The sequence below is a fragment of the Podarcis liolepis genome (genome assembly GCF_965112155.1).
Source record: "Podarcis liolepis genome assembly, chromosome: 2".
NCBI lineage: Eukaryota > Metazoa > Chordata > Lepidosauria > Squamata > Lacertidae > Podarcis > Podarcis liolepis.
In genome coordinates, this window is record NC_139555.1 from 107,266,998 (window position 1) to 107,293,339 (window position 26,342).

The 26,342-nt window shown below is 46.8% G+C and overlaps 1 protein-coding gene across 1 annotated transcript; it reads left to right on the forward strand.

The window, feature by feature from the left end:
• The first annotated feature begins 3,514 nt into the window (after window positions 1-3,514).
• On the forward strand, window positions 3,515-26,255 carry LOC310701493 (L-amino-acid oxidase-like). Its single transcript, XM_083492460.1, is given in 8 exon segments — window positions 3,515-3,620; window positions 3,622-3,749; window positions 10,861-11,078; window positions 12,383-12,495; window positions 14,274-14,475; window positions 15,320-15,388; window positions 23,593-23,729; window positions 25,241-26,255. Coding segments are annotated over 8 exon segments (1,695 nt in total). The 5' UTR covers window positions 3,515-3,600; the 3' UTR covers window positions 26,049-26,255.
• Window positions 26,256-26,342: the final 87 nt, after the last annotated feature.

Here is a 26,342-nt window from a genome sequence, read left to right on the forward strand (position 1 = left end):
TAAGAAATGAGTTTTCTTGTACCTTTCTGAGCTTGCAGAAAAGTCTCCACCACAGTTTTCTCACCTTTATATCACTGCATTTTGTACGTTTTCCAATTCTAATTACACCCATTACAAAATGGCCCAAAATCTAAATAAATATAGAAAGGTAGAATATCTCTCATTACAAGTCTTCAGACAACCCTGCTAGTGAGGTTACTTGCTTACAGTAGTACAGTGGTACCTCAGGTTAAGTACTTAAGTCGTTCTGGAGGTCCGTTCTTAACCTGAAACTGTTCTTAACCCGAAGCACCACTTTAGCTCATGGGGCCTCCTGCTGCCACTGTGCCGCCAGAGCACGATTTCTGTTCTCATCCTGAAGCAAAGTTCTTAACCCGAAGCACTATTTCTGGGTTAGCGGAGTCTGTAACCTGAAGTGTATGTAACCTGAAGTGTATGTAACCTGAGGTACCACTGTATTTCAAATATTGTATAAATTTACTCCAGTCCTTTTGGAATGCTTGATCATGCTGGTTTCAGATTTTTCCTGTCAGCTTCGCCAGTTCTGCAAAGACTTCTTCATCTGCCACTCTTCTTTCGTTGGTACTTCTTCTTGTTTCCATTTTTGGGCTAAAAATGCCGCAGTTGTTGCATACATAAACAGTACTTTATCTCCTGTTGGTGTCTCTTCACCAACTATCCTCAATAGAAAGGCTTCTGGGTTTTTTAACAAAAGTATTTTTATACATTTTCTTTAACTCATTATATTGTCAGTACGCCTTTCAACCAATGTGCAGTGACTGGTTCTGCCCTGACCCGGCTAGGCGACTGGAGCGCTTTCAGAGACCTTCCAGTCCTGCGTCTGCGCATGCGTGGGTTGCGATTCGCCGCTTCCGCGCATGTGTGTGACATCATTTTGACCGTCTGCGCATGTGTGAGCGGCAAAACCCGGAAGTAACGCGCTCCATTACTTCTGGGTCGCTGCAGAGAGTAACCTGAAAACGCTCAACCTGAAGCACATTTAACCCAAGGTATGACTGTACAGTGGTACCTCAGGTTAAGTACTTAATTCGTTCCGGAGGTCCGTTCTTAACCTGAAACGGTTCTTAACCCGAGGTACCGCTGTACTGGCTTGCCTGAGTGTTACCTCTCCCACCCAGCCCTCTAGTCACTACATAGATAGGACTCTCGACACAGAGTCAGGCAATCAGTCAGGGGCGGATCAGGAGATTCTGGCAATGGGAGGGGTGAAAATATCAACATATGTACCATTTCCCAGAAAGCCTTTACCTCTTTAAAAGTCCACCACAAGTTGTAAAAGATACCTCCTTCACAATTTTCTTTCCCCACCGCCATCCACCAACAGGGGATGACAGCAGTTATAAGATTCTCCAAGCTTGAGGGATCTGTTGTTCTTTTTATTACTTATCAGTGATCCACCAGCTGGAGCCAGGTGCGCAAGAAAGAAGCTTATAGTTGAATATTTTTGAGCCCAGGTATTTGTTCTGAGTGCCAGAATTGAAGCGAGCTCCCAATTCTTCTATGCAAAATCCACACACACACCCTCCTTTCTTTATGTCAGCAGTATAATGCCAGCAGTATAATTGTTGGCAGTATAATTGTTGTTATAATCCTTGCCAATCTACTAAAATTACCCAGAGATCTGTCATGAGATCCTGATTTACCTTTTGCCCATCCCATCTAGCAGACGCAGCTGTGACTCAAGTTCAGCTCCTGAATATGCCTATTTCATTTTTTAAAAAAGGCATAAAGAGAGGAGTTGAGTGTGAGGAATCTCAGCATATGCTGCATATGTGAGAGTGATGGCTGTAGCTCTGCTCAAAAGCAACTCCACCCTTCAGAAATTATTCTGGGGGGCTCTAGACACCCTGGACACCTCCAGACTTTCAGTGTTTTATGAGAGGGATTCAAGTAAAAACAGAATAATTTTGGCCTTATGTGCTTAAAATGGGTTAAAGTGTCAATCACATCTCCTACCTGGGCAGTTATCTTTCCACAAGGGCCAACATTTGATGCCGAAACCCAGCATCGCCTGAGCTCTGCAAGTGCAGCTTTCTCCCAATTGAAGTGCAGAGTGTTTGAGGACCGGGACATTCGCAGGGAAACCAAAATGCTTGTTAACAAAGCTATTGTACTACCAACTTTACTGTATACTTGTGAAACACAGACCACTTATAAACGCCATCTCCAACTCCTCGAAAGAGCAAACGGTGTCTCAAAAAATTTACACATCACTTGGGAAGAAAGGCGAATTAATACCAGTGCAGGGACGCGGACTTATAAAAAATATTGGGGGGGCCGGGAAAGCTCATGAATAATAAATAAGCTCATGAATATGCAAATAAAGGGGCGCCGCCTCCTCGTGAGTGAATAGGGGAAAGCGTGCTGCGCCTATTAATCAGCTCCGAAGGAAATTGGGTGGAGCTTTTGCTCGGGAGGGAGGGCAGGAGGCATGCAGCCCGACCCTGTGCATTTTGGGCTGGGGGAGGGGCGGCGGCGGTGCTTTGCTGGAGGGGCGCTGGAGATTATTGGGGGGGCAGAGCCCCCCCAAACGAATTTTTGAGGGGGCTCGGGACCCCTCAAGCCCCATGGAGTCGGCGCCTATGTACCAGTGTACTGGAGGGAGCAAAGATCACCAGTGTTGAAGCAATGATTCTTCAACATCAACTTCGCTTGACTGGTCATGTTGTGCGGATGCCTGATTATCATCTTCCAAAACAACTACTCTATTCCGAACTTAAAATTGGAAGGCATAATGCTGGTAGTCAACAAAAGAGATTTAAAGACTTTCTCAAGGGGGGGGGAGGAGTATAAACACTGACAACTGGGAAACACTGGCTTTTGAGAGCTCCAGTTGGAGGACAGCCTTTACCAAAGGTGTCGTGGACTTTGAAGATGCTCAAACTCAGGACAAAAGGGAGAAATGTGCTAAAAGGAAGGCACGCTTGGCAAACCCTCACCGTGATCAACTCCCACCTGGAAACCTATGTCCCCACTGTGGAAGGACATGTGGATTCAGAACTGGCCTCCAGAGTCACTTACGGACTCACAGTTAAGAAGGTGTTTATGGAAGACAATCTTACTCGGCTACGAGCGAACGCCGAAGAAGAAGATTGTTAGGTTTTGTGGTTGTATTTGGTTTGCACTTCAAAGCTCCCTGTCCAAGTGTTCTTTGTCTTGCTCCGGAGCTTTCTCCACGAAAACCCACTCTTTAAAGCTCAGTTGGAGCAAACAGCAATCTGCAGAAAACCCATTTAATCTGAAAGGTAGGTATGGATAAGCCCTTAGTCTCCATGTTGCCCATGTTGGACCCACCAGGGCAGAGGAGGAGGACAAAAGGAGAATGAGTTGATTTTGTGTGTCATTGCTTCTGGCTCCCCCTACTGTTGGCCTCCCAGTTTTCTCCCTACCAACCCCTATGGCATCCGTCATCCCTGGGGAGACAGGGGCTGTTACCTTCATGCTTTGCTTGTGGGGCTTCCTAGAGACATAAATGCAAACCACAGAACCAGATATCGAGAAAATTCCAGTTCTTTGATAATTGCTTGATGCATAATTAAAGTGGGAGGAGGAAGAGAAAGTAGGGGAGGAGCCTGCCAAATGCTTAAATCATTCTTCACTCTCTCCTGTTCTGTTCGCGTATGAGTGTTTATTTGAAAAAGTATTTGGAGCGCCTCGCTTAGCAAAAGAAATGGCCCCAACAAGTTTTGCCCTCCAAGTTCCCAAGGCAAAAGGTATGAGCATCTTCTGTAAGTATAATCCTGGGTAAGATTACATCGCTGAGGTAAATGTCTGATTTTAATCTTATTAATGACATTTCTGATGTCAGATTTCACTATGCTCAACTTTCAGAAACTGTTGCTATTTAGAAAATATGTGGGAGGTTTTCTTCTTCTTTTTATTAGAGTAGTGGAGAGCAGAGAATAACAAGCGACAGAGAAAATACTGTTTGATATTATACATTTCCAACAAAAGAAATATATGTTAGATAAAAATGTCTTTTTATCTAACAGATGACTGATCAACTATTTGGTGGATTTGACTAATTCAGTATTTGTTCACCAGCATACCTAGTTGTTGATGTTACTGGATTTAGAGAAGGGGAGATGAAAAAATCTTTTGCAACTTGCTATTAAACAAAAATGCTTTAAATTTATTATTATTCTAATTTGTAAAAGTATATAAAGGAGACCTGGTACTGTGCAAAAGCCCAGCCCACAAGCAAACAGTCTAAAACAAACAAACCCCAAAAGTATTTCCAGTGCAAGATTTTAAAATAATATTCCGCCAAGTTGAATTTCAGAAAGCAAAAGGTGTGGGAAGACAGGGAGGGGGAGCTTGTTGTGGAAAGCTCTATTTTGACTCTTAAGTGTTACCTGTGGGATTTTGCTCTTTTGCAAACTCCCACTCATTTCAGTGGAACCAGTGCAGAAAAGCCTTGCACCCTGTCTGCAATGTGAATAGGTGTGTGTTAATCTGAGCTTTTGCTATGGTTTACTGCACTACTGTAGTCCTTGCATGAGTAAAAGATCCTTGTATGAGTAAAACCTAATGTGGCACGAGATCTTATCTCAAATGTGTCCTAATACATTGAATAAAGATCTGCACATGTGTCCTCCAGTTCCCCTAAAAGCTAATTGACACCTGCTGCACAGACAAAATGGTAAGATAACTTTAAGAAACAAAGCAGACAAGGAGAACCAGTTTAGTCTTTGCTCACTAGGCTAATATTCTTTCAACTTTTACTTAAGCAGACTAAGCAAAATGGGAAATAGGAAGGGAGTTCCAGAAAGGAACAACACAACAACAGAGCTGTTGGACATAGCTGTCAACTTTTCCTTTTTTTGCGGGAAATTCCCTTATTCCAGCGCTGTTTCGCGCTGCTTCCTGCTGCTATCCCGGATTGTTAGATATCCCGTAGACTGTCCCCGGGACAGGTGAGGCTGCTGATCCCTTATTTTCAAATCTGAAAGTTGACAGCTATGCTGTTGGAATTACAGGAACTGCTCATCTCAAAGTCCCTTCTCCATTAGAATGCATTGGCTAAAATTAGTACAGAAACCCTATGTTACTTAGCTCTCTCCAAGCTCTCCAAGCTCCAACGACGAACTTACTCAGCACTCTCAAGGAACCAACACATGCCTCTCCTTAAGGACACGTATTCCCTTCCCCTTCCATCGCTTGCTTTGTCATAAGTTTGTGGCAAAATTGGCACATTCACTTTCCGTAGGCGTTTGAGAATAGTAATGGATTACTTCACTCTTTAGACCAATGTGTATGATTTGCTGCCTGCTTAAATTGTAATTTTGCTGTCCAAAGCAGCATTTATATATTCTGTCCCTTTCTTTTCACACAATAAACCGGATGTGCCAACTCTAGGGGGCTGAGGTGTCATCAGTCCCATCAATATTCCTTAGCAAGGGACCCAGCCCCCCCCAAATATTGAAGACAGCATAAAAGGCAGGCTCCTTCTGAGCATGAGAGAGGAAGAGTTGTGGCCATCAAAGCTGTGCAACACTGGGCAAGGCCTTCTCTCAACAATGTGCCTCCTCCCAATGACACGTGCATGACATCACAGGCGCGTGTGCAACATCTCGCATGTACCACGCTGCTGGCCACCCAGTCTTTGCCCAAGGTGGCGCCTCTGCATGAAGTCAAGCTTTGCTTATTTCTTTTGTGTAAGAACTTCTTATAGGCGTAAGGTTATGGATAAAACACATATTCGTAGCAGACACACTCCTAACTCTAGCAGAAGATCCCAAACCTCTCAGTGGTGTGTGTATGAATAAACGTTAGTACTGGACACTCTCCCAGTTCACGTTGTGTCAGGGTATACTAACCACGTCAAAGCTCACAAGGGCAAAAACTCGAATCCATGGGTCAGGATTACACCGGGTGTGTGCTAGTGTTCTACCAAGCTGTACATTGGCACCCTCCCAATGTTTTACACTACAACTCCCCTCAACCCAGGCCAGTACAGTCAATGGTCAGGGATGATGGGAGTTGCAAGCCAGCCACATTTGGAGAGCACCAGATTGGTGAAAACGGATCTACTGTGTGTGGCTAGTTGCATATCAGTAGTGTAGATTTTATTTTGTTTAATTATTTGTTGGGTTTTGGCTTCGTAGCCCCACCTAACCTTGCCCACTTGGCACTACTTCCCAGTGGTGTAGTGTGGGCAGTAGCCCTGGGCACAAAATTGTTAAGGGCGCAAAAATTCAACACCCGCTGCTGCCTCCATATGGCTGTGCACTTCCATTGCTGGGCTCCGTTGAAAATGGCTTCTCCATGCAAACCAGGAAGTGACCTCGCCACCAGACAACAGAACAACTCTTATCTCTGCAGCTGCAATCTCTTGGGTGACATGGACGCCGTTAGGCAATTGAATGTGCATGCATACTCCACCTGTTTACCTCCCACCTGAAGTATATGTGGGTTCAAGCAAGACCCAAGGCAGTGATTCAACTTAAAGGCTTTACTGAATCATCAAGAGCAACAGACAACTGCATATGTGCATTTCTGAAGGGCCACCCTCAACATGATCGGCTGTCTCAACCCCAAAGCTGTAAATCGTAACCCGGAGCTTAAGAGCCAATGCCCGTAGCCTAAACTCTGATAATGCTACGTGATTGGATAGGCACAGGTAAAGGGACCCCTGACCATTAGGTCCAGTCGTGACCAACTCTGGGGTTGCGGCACTCATCTCGCTTTATTGGCCGAGGGAGCCGGCATACAGCTTCCGGGTCATGTGCCCAGCATGACTAAGCCGCTTCTGGCAAACCAGAGCAGCGCACAGAAACGCCGTTTACCTTCCTGCCAGAGCGGTACCTATTTATCTACTTGCACTTTGACGTGTTTTTGAACTGCTAGGTTGGTAGGAGCAGGGAACGAGCAACAGGAGCTCACCCCGTTGCGGGGATTCGAACCGCTGACCTTCTGATCGGCAAGTCCTAGGCTCTGTGGTTTAACCCACAGCGCCACCCGCGTCCCTTTACGTGATTGGATATCAGGTATCAAATCAGAGCACAGGAGCTCAGAATCCTTAGTCCAGACCTTAATCCAGTTTGCTCAGGCAAACACAGACCACTGAATACATGACACTGCCCACCCCTCCATGCAGCTCTGGGCTCTGGCAACCCACGGTACACCACTGCTACTTCCTCCAGATTCTGCCCATGACAAAGTGACATTCTGAAATCCCTCAAGGCATCTCTTTTGCCACCTGCACCCCGTTTGTATATGCTTAGAGTTAAAAGAGCTTGAGGAAGTTTTTTCTCCCTCTCTCATAATAGCAGAACTTGGGACAATCCAATGAAGCTGAATATTGGAAGTTTCAGGAAAGAGAAATAAAAACACTTCTTTGCATAGAACGTAGTTAAACTGTGGAATTCACTTTTTTTAAAAAATCATTTTTATTAAGTTTCCCATTTTAACAATCCAATCAAACCACACTGAATGTTCCAGATTATACAAATACATATCAAATAGTCCAAATATTCTGCCTAAATTATAATTTTTTTTGTTGGGACTTCCCATGCTCCAAGTTTGGGGGGTGGGGCTGGGGCTCTGATCATCCCATATCTCTGCTGCCTTGAATAGTCTTTCCAATAGTTCCTTTAAATCTTCATGTTGTTAACCTTCCTTCTTTCATGGCCTCTGAGTTGTTTCCACAAGCGAGTTGAAATAAGCAATGATGGGAATTCACTTCCACAGGACAGAATGGTGGCTTATTAGCCATGATAGAAATGTTGGAGGCAGTATGCTTCTGAATACCTGGTCCTGGGAATCACAAGCGCGGAGAGCACAGTTGCATTGAGGTCATGCTTCTTGGTTTCCCACAGGCCTCTGGTTGGCCGCTGTGAGAATAGGATGCTCGACTAGATGGGGCTTTCACCTAATTCAGCAGCACTCCTGCTGGGCTGGGGTGAAGGTAACTAAGGAGTTTCACACCAGGGTGGAAAGTTCAGACAGTTTATTCAGCTATAGTAGGAGGCACAGAATAGGTTAACACCCAAAACATTTGCACAACTCCTTGAAGGCCCCAAAACATCATTACATGTGACGAATGCGTGATCACGTTAACTGTTGGCTACATATGCACATGATCATAGAAATACGGAAATGATTGGCTGAGTCGCATGTGTTGTTGTTGTTGTTTAGTCGTTTAGTCGTGTCCGACTCTTTGTGACCCCATGGACCAGAGCACCCCAGGCACTCCTGTCTTCCACTGCCTCCTGCAGTTTGGTCAAACTCATGCTGGTAGCTTCGAGAACACTGTCCAACCATTCCGTCCTCTGTCGTCCCCTTCTCCTTGTGCCCTCCATCTTTCCCAACATCAGGGTCTTTTCCAGGGAGTCTTCTCTTCTCATGAGGTGGCCAAAGTATTGGAGCCTCAGCTTCAGGATCTGTCCTTCCAGTGAGCACCCAGGGCTGATTTCCTTAAGAATGGAGAGGTTTGATCTTCTTGCAGTCCATGGGACTCTCAAGAGTCTCCTCCAGCACCATAATTCAAAAGCATCAATTCTTCGGCGATCAGCCTTCTTTATGGTCCAGCTCTCACTTCCATACATCACTACTGGGAAAACCATAGTTTTAACTATACGGACCTTTGTTGGCAAGGTGATGTCTCTGCTTTTTAAGATGCTGTCTAGGCTGGTTGATTTGCATGTAGTAGTAATTAATAATAATAATAATACCCCACCCATCTGGCTGGGTTGCCCCAGCCACTCTGGGCAGCTTCCAACACATATAAACACACTGGCAGGGGTGGCATGAGATGGGGGTGAGGATGGCAGTGAGGATGCAACGGTGCAGGACCACTAGCAGAAGCAATCTGGTGCTTCCACTGTGCAACACCTTATTGCTTAATAGCATCAAACTCAGTCATGGGTAGCAAAGGGGAAAGTTTTGTAATCACTCTTCAGTTAGAGCTTTAGTTCCTTAAAAAGCAGGTTCTAACAGGGTTTGTGGTCAAACTCATCTTCTGCCCCCCCTCCCTCCAGAACAACGTCTTTAGACAATGACAGGAATCTCCCAACCACAAAGTCTGTTGAAAGCGGACAGTTGGAGGATGGATGGTTGTTAATGGATGGAGGTTGAATCCCGACAAAACAGAAGTACTGTTTCTGGATGGCAGGGGGGACAGTGTGGAGGACTCCCTGGTCCTGAATGGGGTAACTGTGCCCCTGAAGGACCAGGTGTGCAGCATGGGAGTCATTTTGGACTCACAGCTGTCCATGGAGGCACAGGTCAATTCTGTATCCAGGGCGGTTGTCTACCAGCTCCATCTGGTACACCGGCTGAGAACCTACCTGCCTGTGCACTGTCTCATCAGAATGGTACATGCCCTGGTTATCTTCCACGTGGACTACTGCAATGCGCTCTACATGGGGCTACGTTTGAAGGCGACTCAAAAACTGCGACTAATCCCAAATGTAGCAGCTACACAGGTGACTGGGAGCAGCCACCTAGACCATATAACACCTGCCCTAAAGGATCTACATTGGCTCCCAGTATTGTCGAAGCACAAGTCTGTGCTGACCTTTAAAGCCCTAAATGGCCTCGGCCCAGTATACCTGAGGGAATGTCTTCACCCGCATCACTCAGCCCAGATACTGAGGTCCAGCTCCAAGGGCCTTCTGGCAGTTTTCTCACTATGAGAAATTACAGGGAACCAGACAGAGGGCCTTCCAGGTAGTGGCACCTGCCCTGTGGAACACTCTCTCATCAGATGTCAAGGTGATAAAGAACTAAACAACTTTGAGAAGACATCTGAAGGCAGCCCTGTATGGAGAATTTTTAAATGTTTGATGTTGTGTTATGTTGTTTTATCTGTTGGAAGCCACCCAGATATTATCATCATCATCGCCGCCACCACTGTTTGGCTTTTGTTTTAACAAACATCAGGTGTGAGCTAAATTAGTAAATATCATTTACAAGCAGAATCTTCACTGGGGAGAAACAACTAGTTGGGAAAAAGCAATCACGACTATACTTAGGATTCAAGAAATGCCCCGTCAGAATTTTGAGGACACTCCAATTTTGTTTTGAAACCTTTAATGATGGTGTCATTAAACACCCCTCCCATGCCATTGCTAAATCTTATCTGACAGCACCAATTTATTTCTCCTCTTGTAATATATAACTGGTAGGCAGTTTGCAGCTAATGCACCCAAGGTTCAACCACTTGACCGTTGAATGTGTTTCTTCTGCTATAAACACTTCACACTTGGCCAGTCTTGGGAGAGGCTTGTAAACAGCTAAGAACATCAGAAGAGCTTGCTGGATAAGGCCAATGCCCCATCTAGCCCAGCCCGTGTGGTGTAGTGGTTAAGAGCGGTAGTCTCGTAATCTGGTGAACCAGGTTCGCTTCCCTGCTCCTCCACATGCAGCTGCTGGGTGACCTTGGGCCAGTCACACTTCTCTGAAGTCTCTCAGCCCCACTCACCTCACAGAGTGTTTGTTGTGGGGGAGGAAGGGAAAGGAGATTGTTAGCTGTTTGGAGACTCCTTTGGGTAGTGATAAAGCAGGATATCAAATCCAAACTACTACTACTACTACTACTACTACTACTACTCTTCTTCTTCTTCTTCTTCTTCTTCTTCTTCTTCTTCTTCTTCTTCTTCTTCTTCTTCTTCTTCTTCTTCTTCTTCTTCTTCTTCTTCTCCCCCCCCCCAGCAGCCACCCAGGTGCAAGCATAAGAGCACTCTTCCCTCCTGCCATTTCTACAAACTGCTTTCCAAGAGCATTTGTGCCTCCAACCAAAGGGACATGGATTGAGCGTGGATGGCAGAATGTGCACAAACAGGAACATGCAGACGAATATATTTATTCTATCCATTTGTGTCTTTTGCATTCCAGTTCTTTCGGCATTGCTATTCTTTTCTGCCCTGCAACGCTGCTACACAGATAATCCTAGTCCGCTGGAAAAGTGCTTCCAGGATGCTGAGTATGAGAATTATCTAGAGATAGCCAAGAACGGGCTGGGCAATGCATCGCACCCAAGACATGTGCTGATCGTAGGAGCAGGCATAGCAGGCCTCAGCGCAGCCTACACTCTCACAGAAGCTGGACACCAGGTAAGGAGTCCTTTAGTCCTCACTGGTTCTCTGCTTCCGAGGTTGCCCCCTAGGGACCTGCGTATTGATTTGTTCGCACAAAGTCTGCAGGGAGGTTAAACCACTGTGGCTCTTTGCTGAGTATTCATTTTTTACTTTGCGGGGAGGTTGGCTGTTGCATCAAAGGAAGTGTTATTCCACACCTCACCTTTTCCTCTCACACAGAGTCCGATCGGGGAGGTGGGGGGTTAAGGTTTGGTATTCGAGGGCACCAAATCAATTTTAATCATGCAACCTGACTTCGCAATCTGAGTTTGGTGGTATGTGATGGAGTCCCACCCAAAAATACCATGAAACTTTTTGGCCGCAGCAGATCTCACAAGGGCCGCCATTTAGCATGGCACAGACCTCATCTGGTAGTTGGGGATACTAGGCCGGAAAATGTGGGGGAGGTGTAAGGAGCTGTTGTAGTTGTTTGCTGCCAACCACAGCAGAGCTCAATAGAAGGAGAAGCCGGCCAACCAGTCGAGTCTCAGGGGGGTTCTTGTCTGGAGGCAGAGGCCGTATGCAAGGTTCAGGCCAGTCAGGAGTATCTCAGTTCACGTAGTCAAATTATCTGGGGGTCAAGAAAGCAGAAGGTCCAAGGTCACGAGAAGCAAGAAACAGCAAGGTCTGGCCAGGAATGACAAGTGTTGTTTCCAGCAACTGACTGAGGCTGGAAACCCTGCTTAAGAAATCGGGAGCCATCTGGTTCTCCTCAGGAGCAAGAAGGCTGATCAGCAGCAGGTGGAGTCACTCTGCCTTCTGCTGCTTCAGGCTGCTGCTCAGCAGGTGAAGCCGACTCCTGGCCCATGCTGGGTAAGTCTCTCAACTGCCCTCAAGAATTGTGATGTGGACCATGGAAATTGAGGCAGGCTATTGTAGCATGGGTGGCGCTTTGGGTTAAACCACAGAGCCTAGGACTTGCCGATCAGAAGGTCGGCGGTTCGAATCCCTGCGACGGGGTGAGCTCCCGTTGCTCGGTCCCTGCTCCTGCCAACCTAGCAGTTCAAAAGCACGTCAAAGTGCAAGTAGATAAATAGGTACCGCTCTGGCGGGAAGGTAAATGGCGTTTCCGTGTGCTGCTCTGGTTCGCCAGAAGCAACTTAGTCATGCCGGCCACATGACCCGGAAGCTGTATGCCGGCTCCCTCGGCCAATAAATCGAGATGAGCGTCGTAATCCCCGAGACTGGACCCAATGGTCAGGGGTCCTTTTACCTTTACCTAGTGTAGCATGAAGCAGTAGCTGGAGTGATACATCAGTAGCTGTCCTGTTTGCCTTCAGGTGACAGTTCTTGAAGCCAGCGACCGCGTGGGGGGACGAGTGGAGACGTATCGAAATGAGCAAGAAGGCTGGTATGCAGATCTGGGGCCCATGCGTTTGCCTCAGGTACACAGGTGAGATGGGAGGTTACCACATGCCTTTCACTTCATCTGCTGAGCACACATAAATTGTGCATCCATTACGGCTCTTTCCACGGACACGTGTCCCGGTGCGCTTGGCTGTGTGGGAGACAAAAGAGCTGTTGGCCTGTTGCCAACAGGAAGGAAGTGTATGCGGAGTTGAAGACAATGTATGACTTCTTGGATGTGGCCCACTAGTTGGAGAAAATCTTGGCTGCGAGGCCTACGGCAGTTTGTTTTCTGTGAACGGGACAGAGCTGATGGGAGGGGAGGCGGCAGGACCTCTTCTGGCAACACTCATTATTCCTCCCTTCCCCAGGGTGGCAAACATAGCTCACCTCCCTTTTGCCCCACGATGCACCTGTGAAGAAGATAAAGTTGAGAGATAGTGACTATTTGTAAGCGCTGGGCAATAGGAAGCTGCCCAGAGTGGCTGGGGCAACCCAGTCAGATGGGTGTGGTACTAGAATAATAATAATAATAATAGTAAGAATTACTACTACTACTACTACTACAACTAGGTGCTTAGGAAGTGCTCTGCACAGGGCTTACCAAACCTTTTTTGCTATCTCTCCCACCCCCAGTCTGTTTATATATTCCTTGTACAGTGGTACCTCGGGTTACATACGCTTCAGGTTTACATACGCTTCAGGTTACAGACTCCGCTAACCCAGAAATAGTGCTTCAGGTTAAGAACTTTGCTTCAGGATGAGAACAAAAATCATGCTCCGGTGGTGTGGCGGCAGCAGGAGACCCCATTAGCTAAAGTGGTGCTTCAGGTTAAAAACAGTTTCAGGTTAAGAACAGACCTCTGGAATGAATTAAGTACTTAACGCGAGGTACCACTGTATCCAGTGCTTTAGTCCTAAACATTTTGTGAATCTAATTTCAATACAAGTAGGAAAATGAGAGTACCCCTAAACACTTTTTTTAGAAAAAAAATCACTGAGATATATATATATATATGGTGGCAGGTGGATGATTAATATTCTGCAGCCTTTGAAATGTGCTTGTGTGCTCCTGTTTTCGGAAGCCTAACGTCTGGCTCGGCTTCCGATTGGCTGCAGGAGCTTCTTGCAGCCAATCAGAAGCCGCACTTTAGTTTCTGAACGTTTTGAAGTCAAACGTACTTCCGGAATGGATTCTGTTTGACTTCCAAGGTACGACTGTATATTAACCTTGTAAATAATAACAACATAATAATCATCGCTGCGTCTGACTGTGGAAGCACATCCATCATGTTGTTGTTGTTATTTAGTCGTGTCTGACTCTTCGTGACCCCCTGGACCAGAGCACGCCAGGCACTTCTGTCTTCCACTGCCTCCTGTAGTTTGGTCAAACTCATGCTGGTAGCTTCGAGAACACTGTCCAACCATCTCGTCCTCTGTCGTCCCCGTCTCCTTGTGCCCTCCATCTTTCCCAACATCAGGTTCTTTTCCAGGGAGTCTTCTCTTCTCATGAGGTGGCCAAAGTATTGGAGCCTCAGCTTCAGGATCTGTCCTTCCAGTGAGCATTCAGGGCTGATTTCCTTCAGAATGGAGAGGTTTGATCTTCTTGTAGTCCGTGGGACACTCAAGAGTCTCCTCCAGCACCATAATTCAAAAGCATCAATTCTTCGGCGATCCATCATAGCCAGTAGCAATTGCTAGCCTTGTCCTCCATGTGTTGATCTAACCCTCTTTTAAAGGCCTCCAAGTTGGTGGGCAACGCTGCCTCTTGGAAGAGCAAATTCCACTCTTTTGACTATGCACTGTCCCCTTCTTATGCCCCAGGATCTCCCGCGAATATGTCAGAAAGTTTGGCCTGAGTCTGACGGAATTCTTTCCAGAGGATGAGAATGCCTGGTATTTGATTGACAACATCAGGAAGCGAGTCGGGGAGGTTAAGAGGAACCCCAGCCTCTTGAATTACACTGTGGATCCCTCGGAAGAAGGCAAAACCGCTGGTCAGCTGTATGAGGAATCCCTCCATCGGGTTGGGATACTTTTGGTGCTTCTTTTAATTGGGAAAACCTTCTGTGTCCTGTTCCAAATATTAAGACCGTAGAGGTGGAAAGAACCAAAAGCATGTCTAGCTGACACACCCTCCTAAAATAAATTGTAGATCCTCTATGAGGGAAGGTTACTATATTGGGGGATTTATTTATTTTTACTAAGTGGAGGCATGAGAATATTTAAGATTATGTGATGCTAAATATTATGCATGGTATACAGAAAGTGGGTGGGTTTTTTTCTCCCTTTTTCATAACACTAGAAGTTGGGGACATCCAGTTAAGCTGAAGCTTAGAGGATTCGGGACGGACAAAAGAAAGCACCTCCTCAGGCAGCATATCACATTGTAGTAATCATCATCATCATCATCATCTATTACTTATACCCTGCCCATCTGGTCGGGCCTCCCCAGCCACTCTGGGCGGCTCCCAACAGAATATTAAAAACATGATAAAACATCAGCTATTAAAAACTTCCCTGAACAGCCTCCAGATGTCTTCTAAAAGTCAGATAGTTGTTGATTTCCTTGACATCTGGTGGGAGGGCGTTCCACAGGGCAGGTGCCACTACTGAGAAGGCCCTCTGCCTGGTTCCCTGTAACTTGGCTTCTCGAAGTGAGGGAACCGCTAGAAGGCCCTTGGAGCTGGACCTCAGTGTCGGGGCTGAACGATGGGGGTGGAGATGCTCCTTCAGGTATACTGGGCCGAGGCCATTTGGGGGCTTTAAAGATCAGCACCAACACTTAGAATTGTGCTCGGAAATGTACTGGGAGCCAATGTAGGTAAACTATGAAATGCATTCTGACTTTTTCTTTATGGTCATACCAGGTTGAAGAAGAGGTGAAGAGGACAAATTGTAGCTATGTGCTGGGTAAATATGACACCTTCTCAACCAAGGTAAAAAAGAATGATTCCCCTCTCTTTTCTTTTCTTTTCTTTTCTTTTCTTTTCTTTTCTTTTCTTTTCGTTCTTTGGATGTTACCATGGCCTTAGGCTAGCGCAATAAAACCAAATAAGTTAACAAAACTAGCTAAAGCAATGCCCCAAACTTGCGAGGTGCAAAGTTTCAGTAAAAACTTAATTGGTGCACTTCTGTTATATTATTAGAATATTACACAAGCCTATAGTAGTTACCCAGCTTCCTAGGTATCCCACCTAGATATCCTGAAGGGCCTCAGGTGATCATTGCAGGGTCCAGGTTGGTTCATATAGGGAGAGGCAGCCCTTGACCTGAGCCATTTAAGGTTTTATAGCTCAGAGCCAGAACTTTGAACTGGACCCAGAAACTCATGGGCAGCCAGTGCAGTCAGATAAAGGATAAAGTACACTATGCTCTAACCGTCTCGCCCTGGTGAGCAACCTGGCAGTCAAATTCTGCACCAGCAAAATTTCCCAAACTGTCTTCAGAGGCAGCCCCATGCACAACTTGTTGCAGTAATCTAACCTTGAGGTTACCAGAGTATAGACAGCAGAAGTTAGTCTATCCCTGTCCTGATTAGGGGAGCAGCGGGGCCACCAGCCAGAAATGATGGAAGGCACTCCATGCTGCTGAGGCCACCTGAGCCTCAAGCAGGGCCAGACTTACGTTTGATGAGGCCCTGAGCTCCTGAAGGTAATGGGGCCCTTTATAGGTCCAGCTGACCTTTGTCAACAATAAATTTGTGTTGAATATATACTATGTGGTAATTTATGGACCTAATAGGTGTTGGGAAACTGCCAGGGAGATAGTGTCCATCATGAGCCCCCAAGCCGGAGTTCTGGACGTCCATCGGCCTCCCGTACTCACGCAGATCCAACAGTTAGGGGCACAAAGCCTTTGGAAATTCTTAGCCACATTCCTAGGCTGGTGCACCCTCTTTATCAGCAGAAACACAGCCGAAAGCTTGCATCACAGAAGAGCAGAAGAGCATAATTTACAGACTTTATTTAGCGTTTAACAGAACAAAAGAAAACACGTCCATTCTGTCAGCGTGTCTGAGCCGACTGAAAAACGAAAGGAATATCAGAACAAAAACATCCTGTGATCAGGACATGCGCAGACTCTGTTGCTTACAAAGCCTGCTCCCTTTAAGGTGGAACGGAAATATCCTAACATCCTCCCCCTTTCCGTGTAACCTGTTGTACCTGTGGTTCACCCAATTGCAACCTTTGTACATAAACCTTTAGTTGTTCTTTGTTAACAACCTTAGACAACAGATCAGCAGGGATTTCATTTCCTGCCATGTAGGACACCTGAATCAGTCCTTTCTGAATACACTCTCTTGCACGATGTAGCTTAATCTGCAAGTACTTGGTTCTCTGCTTGCAACTCTCCGAGTTCAGCAAAGCCAAACAAGATCTATTGTCTTGATACACTTGTATAGGACATTTCACAGAAACCCCGATGTCCTTAAACAGTTGCATCAACCATTCACAATCCATGAGTGAAAATGACAGAGCATTGAGTTCTGCTTCACAGGAACTTAGGCTCACTGTCGTCTGCTTCTTGCACAACCAGTCAAACAGGCAGTGGTTGTACATGTAGCATACTCCAGAAGTGCTTGTACCATCCGTGGTGTCACTTCCAAAACTTGCATCTGCAAAGATTTCAAGACCTCCAGTCTTCTGACTGGTGAACCTCAGCCTGTAGTGCATAGTCCCTTTCAAATAGCGGGCTATGCGCTTCAGAGCTTTCCAATCCTGAACCGTAGGATTGTTGGCATGTCTGCTAAGCAGATTACAGCTTACAGCTATGTCAGGTCTTGAACATCTGGCAATGAAATTCAGCTTGCCTAGAATGCATCTGTATAGCGTTGTGTCAGAAAACGCTTCAGCAGTACTGTCTACCTGGTAACCTGTCACCATCGGTGTGTCTGCTGGGTTTGCATCAACCAAATTCAACCTGGTTAACACATCAGCAATTTTCTGTGTTTGGTGTACCAGAAAATTACCTGCTTGGTCTCTCTCCACCTGCAGAGAAAGATAGTTGGATACCTCACCAAGATCCTTCATGTCAAAGTGCTCCTTCAGCTGAGCTAGGGTGCTTTGATAAAAAGCCTGATTCTTCCAAAACATCAGAAGATCATCAACAAAACATAAACAATACAGTTTGTTTTGCCCCTCCTCCTTGACAAACACACATGGATCAGCTTTGCCCTGGTGAAAACCTAGAGAAAGCAATGTCTCAGTGAGTTTTGTGTTCCAACACCTGGCACTCTGCTTGAGACCATATAAGGATTTCCGCAGTTTACAGACCATACCCTTCTGTATCTCCATCCCATCAGGTGGAAGCATGAACAGCTGTTCATTCAAAATCCCGTACAAAAAAGCTGTATTAATGTCGTGGTGGGAAACATGCAGTTTCTCCTCCGCAGCGATCTTGAGCATCAGCCGAATGCTCTCATATTTGACTGTGGGAGAGTAGGTCTCGTGGTAATCCTGTCCTGGTACCTGTGAAAAACCTCTGGCAACCAATCTGGCTTTGTGTCTGACTACCTTGCCATTCTGGTCTGTCTTGGCCTTGAAGACCCATTTGCTGCCAACCAGTCTCATTCCTGGGACTACCGGTACCAGTTCCCAAGTTTGGTTCCTGTTCAAGGAATCAACTTCAGCCTTCATGGCATTAAGCCAAGGCTCAGCATCTTTAGAGGTTAACTCCTGAACCTCTTTGAAGCTTGAAGGTTCCCATACCTTCTCTGAGCTACCAAGAACAGCAGTTGCTGTCTTAGCAAACTCATCAGCATACCTCTTTGGAGGTCTGCCTTTGGTCGCCCTTTCAGACCTACGTACTAGACGCAAGTCTTCTGGACTCATCTCCTCTTTCTTAGGAGAAAAGTGACCAATGGTGAACAGTGGTTCTTCCAGTTCATTGTCAGACGCATCAGATGGTCTGACTGAGGCCTTTGCGCTCTGGTAGTCTGCTGTGTCATCACTGTCACTGACACCAGCAGCAGCGCCGCCCACTGAACTGGAATCCGAACTCTGATCATCATCATCATCATCATCATCATCCTCATCCTCATCCTCATCAGCAGCAGCTCCCTCAGCTTTAGCTGCTTGCTTGACATCACCTTCATCCTCCTCTGGGTAACTCTGGAAAATTCCCACATTTTCCCCCCACTTAGGATTGTACTCAACACTCCTTGTGAACTTAATGGATTTAGAGTCAGTCATCCATACCCTGTATGCACCTTTTTCGTACCCCATGAACAAACCATGTGCCCCACGCTTCCCAAGCTTGTTGGTTTGTTGTGTGCGTACCCACATGTCAGAACCAAAAATTCTCATGTGTTTGGTGTTGGGTTTCTTGCCAAACATCTTCTCATAGGGGGTACAACCTATGGGTGATGACAATCTGCGATTAACGGTGTAAACCAAATTCCCTAGAGCCTCCCCCCAAAACTTATCAGGGAGATTGGCATCATGCAACAAGGTCTTGATTCCTTGCAGCAATGTCTGATTTGCTCTCTCCGCAAGCCCATTCATCCATGGCGATCTGGGCGTTGACATGTCATGCTGGATTCCCTTCTCAGTCAGGAAAGCTTCAAACTGCTGAGAAGTAAACTCCCCGCCCCGATCAGTAAATAAACAAGAAATACGTTTACTGTGCACATTCTCCAACCAAGCACAGAATTCCTTAAACTTCGGAAACGCTTGCGATTTCTGTTCGAGCAAATACACATGAATGTACCTGGAAAAAGAATCAATCAGAATCATGAAGTACCTTGCTCCTCCTAAAGAGGGCGCTAGTGGACCAACCAGGTCCGCATGCACTAGCTGGTAGGGTTTGGAAGCCTGCCTGCTAGACTCCTTGCCTTTTGGAGCAACCTTCACCTTGTTCTCTGCACAAGACACACATTTCATGTGAAATTTACAAGGTTTGATGTTCAAACCTTCAACCACCTCTGGCATCTTGGCCAGTGCCTTCCAAGAGAGGTGACAAAACCTTCGATGTGCATCGTGAATGCAACCTGCATGAAGAACTTTGTTAGTTTGTGCAACACAACAAGAATCAGCATTAGACACAACAGCAGTGTCCTCATAAGTTATATGGAACAAACCATCCATAAACTTTGCATGCAAATAGTCCTCTTTGCCTTTACTGATGACACAGACGCTCCTCTTGAAGGAAATCTGAAAACCACGCCCAGTAAGCTGTGGGACGCTCAACAAGTTGCTCGCCGCTCCTGGAACAAAAAGTACACCGCTGATGGTTGTGTGCAGACTTGCAAGTTCCACAGTCCCTTCTCCTGCAATTTGCAACGTCCTTCCATCAGCCAGGTGGATCTCACCTTCTTGTGGCTTGAAGGAGATAAAGAGATGCCTGTCCTTGGAAACGTGGCGGCTGGCACCTGAGTCCACAATAAACCTGCCTTTGGCAGTTGGAGCAGTCTTTACAGCAAGCAAACCCTTGTTTTCCAGCGGTTTGGGCTTTTGCAGCTTGCCCCCCTGCTGCTCCTGGCCAGCAGACGTGCCTTTAGCCTTTGGTGAAGCTGTGCCAGCAAGCAAAACCTTGCTTTCCACTGGCGTGGGCTTTTGCAGCTTGCCCCCCTGCTTCTGGTCAGCAGACGTGCCTTTAGCCTTTGGTGAAGCTGTGCCAGTAAACAACGCTTTGTTTTTCCCTGGCGCGGGCTCTTCACCCTCCCTCTGCTCCTGGCCATCTGCAGACGTCTGTTTACCTTTGCCTTTCCGGCCTCTGCAAAGGCGATGGCCTTGGTTCTCACGAGAACCAGAGCTCTCAGCTGCCGACTCCTTGGCTCCCCCTGGAGGCTGGAATGCTGCCTGGGATGACGTGACGGTCAGCTCCCCCTGCAGCTTGCAACTGGTGCCCTCAGCATCCCTGCAATCACCCGCATTCTGGGAAACAGCTAGGACCTCCGATGCAGTCAAACTCTGGGCTGGGATTATTGGTTTGTGAGCTTTCAACAAAGCAGTCCACATTGCACGTGCAGTGGTGTTGCCAGCCAGCGTCTTAATTTCCTCAAGAGATACGGATAGGACTATTATGTCCATCGCCTTCGAATCCGCTGATTTCCACCTCTCTGTCAGAGGAACTGGGGGGGGCTTCATAAACAACATGCCAGACCCCAAACTGACGCAGCAAAGATTCACACCATTTTGCCCAGGGTTCATAATTCTGCCCATCCAACTTAGGACACGGAGCAGTTTCTGAGGTCTGTAAGAGATCCATCTCAGCCTTTTACTTGAGCCGCGAGTCTATTTTAAGTTGAAAGACTCCTTATCTTGGCAGCCATTAATCACAAAGCCTTTCTGGCTCGGCTCCCAGGCCAATTAATCTGCCTTGCCGGAGATCAAAGAAAAGCGTCCCTTCTTTCTTTCGCTTTTCCCACAACATATCTCAAACGCAGTCTGTTGCAGCTTTACTCTCCTGTAGGTGCCGTGAATCTGGGCCCATAACCTTGTTGTTGGGAAACTGCCAGGGAGATAGTGTCCATCATGAGCCCCCAAGCCGGAGTTCTGGACGTCCATCGGCCTCCCGTACTCACGCAGATCCAACAGTTAGGGGCACAAAGCCTTTGGAAATTCTTAGCCACATTCCTAGGCTGGTGCACCCTCTTTATCAGCAGAAACACAGCCGAAAGCTTGCATCACAGAAGAGCAGAAGAGCATAATTTACAGACTTTATTTAGCGTTTAACAGAACAAAAGAAAACACGTCCATTCTGTCAGCGTGTCTGAGCCGACTGAAAAACGAAAGGAATATCAGAACAAAAACATCCTGTGATCAGGACATGCGCAGACTCTGTTGCTTACAAAGCCTGCTCCCTTTAAGGTGGAACGGAAATATCCTAACAATAGGTACCGTATTTTTCGCTCTATAACACGCACCTGACCATAACACGCACATCGTTTTTAGAGGAGGAAAACAAGGGAAAAAATATTCTGAATGAAACAGTGGACGTATCATTTTTGTGATTCATGCTGTGGCCACAGACATGTGATCTGATGGTGAATTTGGGGTGACCCAATGCAAAAATCCTGAGAATCCCTGTGGATCCATGATTTGTAACCACGTTTTTGCACCATTGCAGCCCCAGGCAACAGTGGGTGCGTGATTTTGGGGGGGGGGCAGGCTGTAGCCATGGACATGCTATGTGCTCTGATGGTGAATTTGGGGTGACCCAATGCAAAAATCCTGAGAATCCCTGTGGATCCATGCTTTGTAACCACGTTTTTGCACCATTGCAGCCCCAGGCAACAGTGGGTGCGTGATTTTTTTTGGGGGGGACAGGCTGTAGCCATGGACATGCTATGTGCTCTGATGGTGAATTTTGGCTGACCCAATGCAAAGATCCTGAGGATCCCTGTGGATCCATGCTTTGTAACCACATTTTAAGTGGGGAGGGAAGGAAAAACACAGAAGGCTAAGAATGCAGGAGAGGGCTATAACGTGAGGAAAGGAAGGCAAAAGTTTTCCCCCACCCACCCACACAAGCCAGCCACTGTTTAAGGATTTCATCCTTTTAAATGGAAGAAAGCATATTTGAATGCTGTGTGTCTCCAAAAACAAAAAGCAGGAAGTCAAATCAGAATTTTAAGCCGAACCTGTAATCTCTCTTCCCTTCACAAACATTGTTCCCTCCGGAGCAGGGACAGGATAGAGCGAGGGACGCTCTGCTTTCCCCTCTACTTGCCTGGAGGGGAGGGGCTTTCCCTGCTCTTTGTTCGGACGCTCTGCTTTCCTCTCTACTTGCCTGGAGGGGAGGGGCTTTCCCTGCTCTTTGTTCCGTTTGAGCAAACACAGCAACGAAACAGAGCAGGGTGGGCAGAGAGACCCTGAGGCAGAATGCAGGAAAGCAACAGCTTTCTCACAGAGCTCCCTTCTCCCTGAAGCGCGGTTTGATTTTTGCCTTATTTTTCGGCTACAGGGACCACACATTCGCTGCATAACACGCACAGACATTTCCCCTTCCTTTTTAGGAGAAAAAATCTGCGTGTTATAGAGCGAAAAATACGGTATCTAAAGCCATTTGCACATAACAAAATATGTATTTTATCAAAGTAATAAGAAGTACGGTATACTAATAGTGAAATAATTATTAAGCTCTAACTTAAAGTGATTAAGCTCTAACTTAAAGTGATTTTTTATTCATAACAAACTTAATAATGCAAGCACATTGGCATTTGGCAAAAACAAACGTTTTATTTTATTTGTTTTTTATCTCATAGTTTGGAAATGTACATCCAGGTTTCCCCCCCCTTTAATTTTTTTGGGGCCCCCAAGAGAGTGGGGCCATAAGCTATAGCTTGTTTAGCTTATACGCAGTGGCGTAGCGTGGGTTGTCAGCACCCGGGGCAAGGCAAGTAATTTGCGCCCCCTAACCCGTGGATTTGCGCCCCCTAACCCTAACCCCCAGATGTTGCGCCCGGTGCGGCCGGCCCCCCCTGCACCCCCCATGCTACGCCACTGCTTATACGTAAATCCGGCACTGGCCTCAAGCGACAGCAAAGGATCCAGAAGAACTCCCAAGCTACATACCCGCTCCTTCCAAGGAAGTATAATCCCATCAAGAGCAGGCCACCTCCCTCCCATCCATCCAGTCCAGGGAATCACCCACTACTAGTGCCTTAGTCCTATCTGGACTGAGCTTCAGTCTGTTGGCTCTCATCCAGTTCCATGACAGAGGCAAGACAACAGTCCAGCATATCCACTGCCTCACCTACAGATGTAAAGGAGAAGCAGAAGGGTGGATGAGCCCTAAGGCAAACTCGCCCCTCCAGATGTTTTTGAGACTACAATTCCCATCATTGCTGACAACTGGGCCTGTTAGCTAGGGATGATGGGAGTTGTAGTCCCAAAACATCTGGAGGGGTGAGTTTGCCTATGCCTGACCTAAGACTATACAGATATGTTTACTCACCTGGGACTGAGAGCAAGCCTCACCGAACTCAGTGAGATAGACATATAGAGGACTGCACTGTAACTTTTTGCAGGATCCAATTCCTTGCTTTCCAGAAGAGTCAAATCCCAAAGCCTGAGAACTTCAGGATGTCTCGTGTACTAGATTCCAAATTCAGTTGTTGCTTGGTGGTGTGTTTGCTTAAGCATCTTTGTTGAGTGCTGTCCTTAAAAGTGGTTATTCCCCATCCCTCCCATAACAGCAATATTTAATCAAAGTAGCGAAGCTGAGTCGTGGAGCTGTCGAAATGATTGGGGACTTGCTCAATGAAGATGCTGGCTATTACCAGTCGTTCATTGAAAGTATGAGAGGTGAAATGATCTTCTCTTCTGGAAAGAGGTAAGCGGAAATACGCATTGCAAGGAAATAGGGAGGATTTATTCTTGCTGAAGTAAATAATCTGCTCTTCTTCAGATGAGATTGCATTTTGGTTCATTTCCAAAACTAGGACTGTAGGAACGTCTCGGGACCTCAATACCTTAGGAATGCCTCTCCCCATACGAACTGAGCTTGTAATCCGACACCTTTCTCTATGTCCCCCGTCCCCCCAAGAGGTTCGGAGGATGGCAACACAAGAACAGGCCTTTTCTGTGGTGGCTCCCTGTCTGTAGAATGCTCTCCCCAGAGAGGCTTGCCTGGTGCCATTATCATGGGTGTAGCTAAGGGGGGGGGGCAGCACCCCACCAACAAATAAAAATCTATAAAAATGGATAGCAAGCTGGGGTTCTGCCTCCCCACGCCAACAAAAGCCCTGCCCCACCCCCAACAAAAATCCTGGCTATGCCTGCGGCCATTATTACATATCTTTAGGCACCAAGCAAAAACATTCCTCTTTATTCAGGCCTTTAGCCATTAAATAATCGATGATTTGTTAAAGGGCTGGCTGGGTGAACTGTTATTATGATTATTTTATTATGCAGTCCAGTATTATGCTCTGCATTTTATTATTTTGTTCTTAATGTTGTAAATGTTGTTCTTAATGTTGTACACCGCTCCGGGATCTTTGAATAATGGTTGGTATATACAGTGGTACCTCGGGTTAAGTACTTAATTCGTTCCAGAGGTCCGTTCTTAACCCGAAACTGTTCTTAACCTGAAGCACCACTTTAGCTAATGGGGCCTCCTGCTGCCGTTGTGCTGCCAGAGGATGATTTCCGTTCTCATCCTGAAGCAAAGTTCTTAACCCGAGGTACTATTTCTGGGTTAACGGAGTCTGTAACCTGAAGCGTATGTATCCCGAGGTACCACTGTAAATCAAATTGATGATAGATAAATAAACAAATAACATATGCTCCCTCTCCCTACAACAAAGTCAACATAAAGATGTAAGACTCCAGCTGGCTCTTGTGAAAGTTCCATCTAGACCAGAGGCCTATGGGAAGCCTGCAAGCCAGACCTAAGCTCAATAGCCCCTCTCCCCACTTGTGATACCCAGCATGCATAGAATCATAGATTGCAGATTTGGAAGGGACCCTGAGGAACATCTAGTCCAACCCCTTGCAGTGCAGAAACACGCCGCTGTCCCATGCGGGGATCAAACCTGTAACCTTGGCGTTTTCAGCACCACATTCTAACCAAGTGAGCTATCCCCTTGGATAATATATCCACAATAACTAAAAGCCGTTGATTATCTCCCGTGAACTTGTCTAATCCTCTTTCCAAGTCATCTGAGTTGGTGGCCATCTCCACACCTTGTCGGCGCGAATTCCAGAGTGTTAACTATGTTCTGGGTTCAGAAATGCTTCCTTTTGTGTGTGCTGAACTGAGCAGCAACTGAGCAACACACGACAGTAGGCTCTTCCATCTTCTATCCATTCATCTGCATTTGTTTGTGTGGTTTTTTTTTGCAGGTTTGATCAAATCACAGGAGGCTTTGATCAGCTGCCAATAGCCATTTACAGAAGCATTTCAGAAGGGGTGCATTTTGGTACTAGGGTGGTCAGGATGGAGCAGGCAGACGAGAGCGTCACCGCGGTTTATCAAACCGCCAACAAAGCACTGTTCAGCGTGACGGCCGATTACGCCGTGGTCACCTCCACCGCCAAGGCCACGAGGCGCATCCATTTTGAGCCGCCCCTGTCGCGTAACAAAAGCCACGCCTTGCGGTCCATCCACTACAGGAGCGTCGCCAAAGTCTTCCTCGCTTGCACCGAGAAGTTCTGGGAAGCTGACGGGATCCGCGGTGGGAAGTCCACAACTGATCGCCCGGCCCGATTCGTCTACTACGTCACTCAAAACTTTTCCGGTGGCGTTGGGGTTGTCTTGGCTAGCTATGTCCACAGTGACGACTCCCGTTTCTTTCAGGCCCTCAGCCATGATGACATCATTAGCATCACCCTGGATGACCTGTCTGCCATCCACCAGCTGCCCAAGGGGTACATCCAGGCTGTGTGCCAGTCATCCGTAATAAAGAGATGGAGCTTGGATAAATATTCCATGGCTGGCTTTGCTGCCTTCACCCCCTACCAGTTTGTTGATTACAGCGAACCTCTCGAGGAGCCAGAAGGCAGGATCCATTTTGCTGGGGAACACACTACCAAACTCCACGGCTGGCTGGACTCCGCAATCATGTCAGGGCTGAGGGCAGCAAGAGAAATCAACTTCGCATCTGGGAAGTGGTTGCCCAGGAACCAGCCAAAGAACAAAGAGGAACTTTAAACAGGCACTCTGCAAAAGGAGAAAAGATCATTTGAAGGAATACAGTGGTACCTCGGGTTACATACGCTTCAGGTTACATGCGCTTCAGGTTACACACTCTGCTAACCCAGAAATAGTGCTTCAGGTTAAGAACTTTGCTTCCGGATAAGAACAGAAATCGGGCTCCGGCGGCAGCAGGAGGCCCCATCAGCTAAAGTGGTGCTTCAGGTTAAGAACAGCTTCAGGTTAAGAATGGACCTCCAGAACGAACTAAGTACTTAACCCGAGGTACCACTGTACCTTGACATACGGGAG